At 51.0% G+C, this 2,992-nt stretch overlaps 1 protein-coding gene across 1 annotated transcript in view; it reads right to left on the reverse strand.

Moving 5' to 3' along the window:
* The window catches only part of FAM150B (family with sequence similarity 150, member B), a 7,787-nt gene extending 4,942 nt beyond the window's left edge, over positions 1-2,845 (reverse strand). Inside the window, exons 1-3 of the mRNA XM_010848405.1 lie at positions 2,590-2,845; positions 1,201-1,254; positions 1,034-1,114 (exon numbers count right to left, since the gene is read on the reverse strand). Of these exons, the coding sequence (XP_010846707.1) occupies positions 1,034-1,114; positions 1,201-1,254; positions 2,590-2,845 (391 nt within the window). The remainder of the gene's footprint in view (positions 1-1,033; positions 1,115-1,200; positions 1,255-2,589) is intronic.
* Between the last annotated feature and the right edge of the window lie 147 nt (positions 2,846-2,992).

A 2,992-nucleotide genomic window follows, 5' to 3' on the forward strand; every position in this document is an offset into this window, starting at 1 on the left:
GGGAGGGTCTGTGGATGAGCGTGTGGCGTCTGCGATCAGGCACACGCAGCCCAAAGACAGCGCTTGTGCCTCTGTCCCTGTGACAGCGCTGACCGAGGCCACCGCCCCTCCCTCCAGGAGGAGCTCCCTGCCTTCCTGCTGTGTCTGGGGGTGGGAGAGCTCCACAAAGTGGCTCTGCTGCCTACGCAGAGCAGTTTCCCCTTCATGGAAAGGGGTTTACTGTTTTGAGCAGGACAGGCAGGTCTGGACAGTCTAAGGACAGCCTAAGGACAGTCCTGAAAACTGCTTCTAAGAGGCTTGACTTATTTGCACCGCTGTCCTCCTGTGAGCCTTAAAGGGAAGGGAAGTTGTGGTCCCTACAACACACAAAAATTGGTTGACGGCTCTAGCACATGTCACTCCAGCTACTCAGCTACTTGTCATCATTGCATGTTTTGTGAAGAGCACAAGGAGCCACTTTTGGGGGAAATGAAATCCATTTTCTTGTAGATAACCCAGAAAGTTACAGCTGAGAGCCACATGAAGAAGGGCACCTGCATTTCTGAATGAATGATGAAACCAAGCAGAAGAGCAAAGTTTTGAAATAGCAGTAAAATTCTTGGGTGATGAGGTTATAATTACTGGTAGAAACAAAAAGTCTCTGGCCAGGGTGGTGGGAATGGTCCAGATCCATCCTTCGATACTTTATACCCTACAGTAGTCACTTTAGCGACTCATTTTAAGCGTCTGCTCCACTGTCAGAGTTGAGTGGATACAAGGACAGGCATGAGGCCAGAATTCGAGAAATGCACGGAGGAGTCCAGCCCATTCCAAGAGTTGATTAATTCCAGCAAATGTAAACTGTGTTCTGTTTGGCACTAGCTGCTGCATGTCGTTATCTTCCTCAATGGTCTGCTCAGCCCAGCCCCTGACTGCAGAGTCAACAGGGAGTAAATATTAGCAAGTCTGGGTGACACAAGGCAGGCGCTGTTCACCCAGGTGGAGGCCCATACTCACGTCTACTCTACGCAGCGATTCAGACGTGGTCACTTACATGCGGGGATGGTGCAGTCTCGGGTGTTGTGGTAAAGTCTGTGGAAGTGTTTGCTGCACTTTGGGCTGAAATACAGAGGGCCTGGAGCGTGCAAGGAGAAACAGATAGTGAGAGCTCCTGGGAGGCCAGTATCTGGGGAGAGGCGAAGGAACGAGGGGCAAGCTTACCTGTAAGATGTTTTAGAAACTTGTCTTTCATCCTTAGATCTCGAGGGACAATTTCTGTTTAAGGGAAAAGAAGTAAATTATTAACTTGACCAAAAGAAGCATTTTCTCATGTGATCTGAAGTGGGTGTTTTAAAATTACAGGATATTCGGCTATAAACAGCAATCATAGCAGCCCCTTGATTGCCATACACGGCGATATGAGGACGGGTGAGTGGGCACATTGTCCTCAAATCCGGTTCACAACACTCCAAGATCTGCTACTAACACCGATCTCCACCATCAGGAGAGAGGCAGGGACCATGAAGTGTGTGTGTGTGTGTGACAGTTATCTTCCAGTGAATAAATCACTCTAGACACTTTGATCTTGAAGACCTAGAAAATCAAATTCAACCGTCTCTCAAAGTTCTAAGAGGAAAACCTGATATCATCCTTCAAACAAACAAACAAAAGAATCTGCCATAGGCGTATTCTTCTAGGTATTCACTTAGAAAAAGGGTGAGGGTCTGTCAATACCACCTGTTGTGAAGGTTGGTATGAATGCATGCAAACAGACGTAACCGGGCAGATGAGCTCAAGTACAGTTCCCGGGGAAGCTGTGTCTGCACAGTCCCAGCTGGTGTGGGTGACTAGCCCGGCTGACATCCTTTCTGCTTTCAGCCTTGCTTTTGCTCTTTTTAACAGTCATCTGGATTCACTTTTACTCACCTGATCTGCACTAGTAATGTGATGGCATGTGGTCACACTACCACCAATTCTCATTCAAAGAGGGAAAATTTCCGTAAGAATCTTGCTTGCAAGGTTTAGACATCTCCTAAATGTCAGTCTTCGTTTACAACTAAGTTTAGTCCGTCTATATAAAATTGACCTTATCATATTTGACCTGATTGTGTCATGAAAGCATTAAAAGCTTGCATGCTTTCCTTGGAAATTTCCCAGAGGGCAGCCACTCTGGGAAGGCTCTGCCGTGGGGATGGGGGTGGGGGGTTCTGAAACATTTCTGTCTCAGTTGAAACTGCTTTGCTGAAAATATTTCCATTTCCAAAATAACAGATGACAGTTCCATGCTGAAATTACCGACCCGGGTAACAACTCACACGTCTTAGATGTGGATGAGGGGTAGTTCTGTTATCTGCCAGGCATCATTCATGGAATTCCTATCTCCTTTTTTAAATAAAAATATTTCCCAGCTTTAAAAAAAAAAACAACAGTAGAAATGCATTTACATTTTAAAACTACGTATGCGTTCTCAGAGTTCTATCTCCAAGCAAGTCCTGGTTCTTCTAGCGTCCCCTGATACCAGACAGGCAGACCCGGGGGCTCGGCCAGCCCCACAAGCTGGAGGCCTTTGCAGGCGGCGCTCGCCTCCACAGCGGGCGGGCGGGGACTCACCCACTCTCTGCTCCTCTGGGTAAGCGTAGTCCGCGACCTCCCTGCGGTCCAGGGTGTAGTCCTGCCGGCCCGAGAGCTGCAGCCTCTTGGACTCCCCCGAGTGGTACTTCCTGAGCTCCTGGACGATCTCCACGATGAGCCGCAGCAGCGTCTGTCGGTCCGCGGCCTCCCGGGGCTCCGCGCCGCCCCTGCCGGGCCCCGCCGCCCCCAGCACAAGCAGCAGCCCCAGCAGGAGGGGGCGCCCGGGTCCGTGCATTCTGCGCTCGGCCGGGCCGGGTGGGGTCGGTGCGCTCCCGGAGCTCGGCTCGCTGGAGGGACAGGGTGCGCGGAGACCTGGAGAGCCGGTCGGTAGGGAGGGCGGCGAGGCCACTCCCCTCGGACCGCGCGCCCCGGCCCCCGCGCC

The sequence above is a fragment of the Bison bison genome, unplaced genomic scaffold (assembly GCF_000754665.1).
Source record: "Bison bison bison isolate TAMUID 2011002044 unplaced genomic scaffold, Bison_UMD1.0 scf7180017864266, whole genome shotgun sequence".
In the NCBI taxonomy this organism is placed as follows: Eukaryota; Metazoa; Chordata; class Mammalia; order Artiodactyla; family Bovidae; genus Bison; species Bison bison.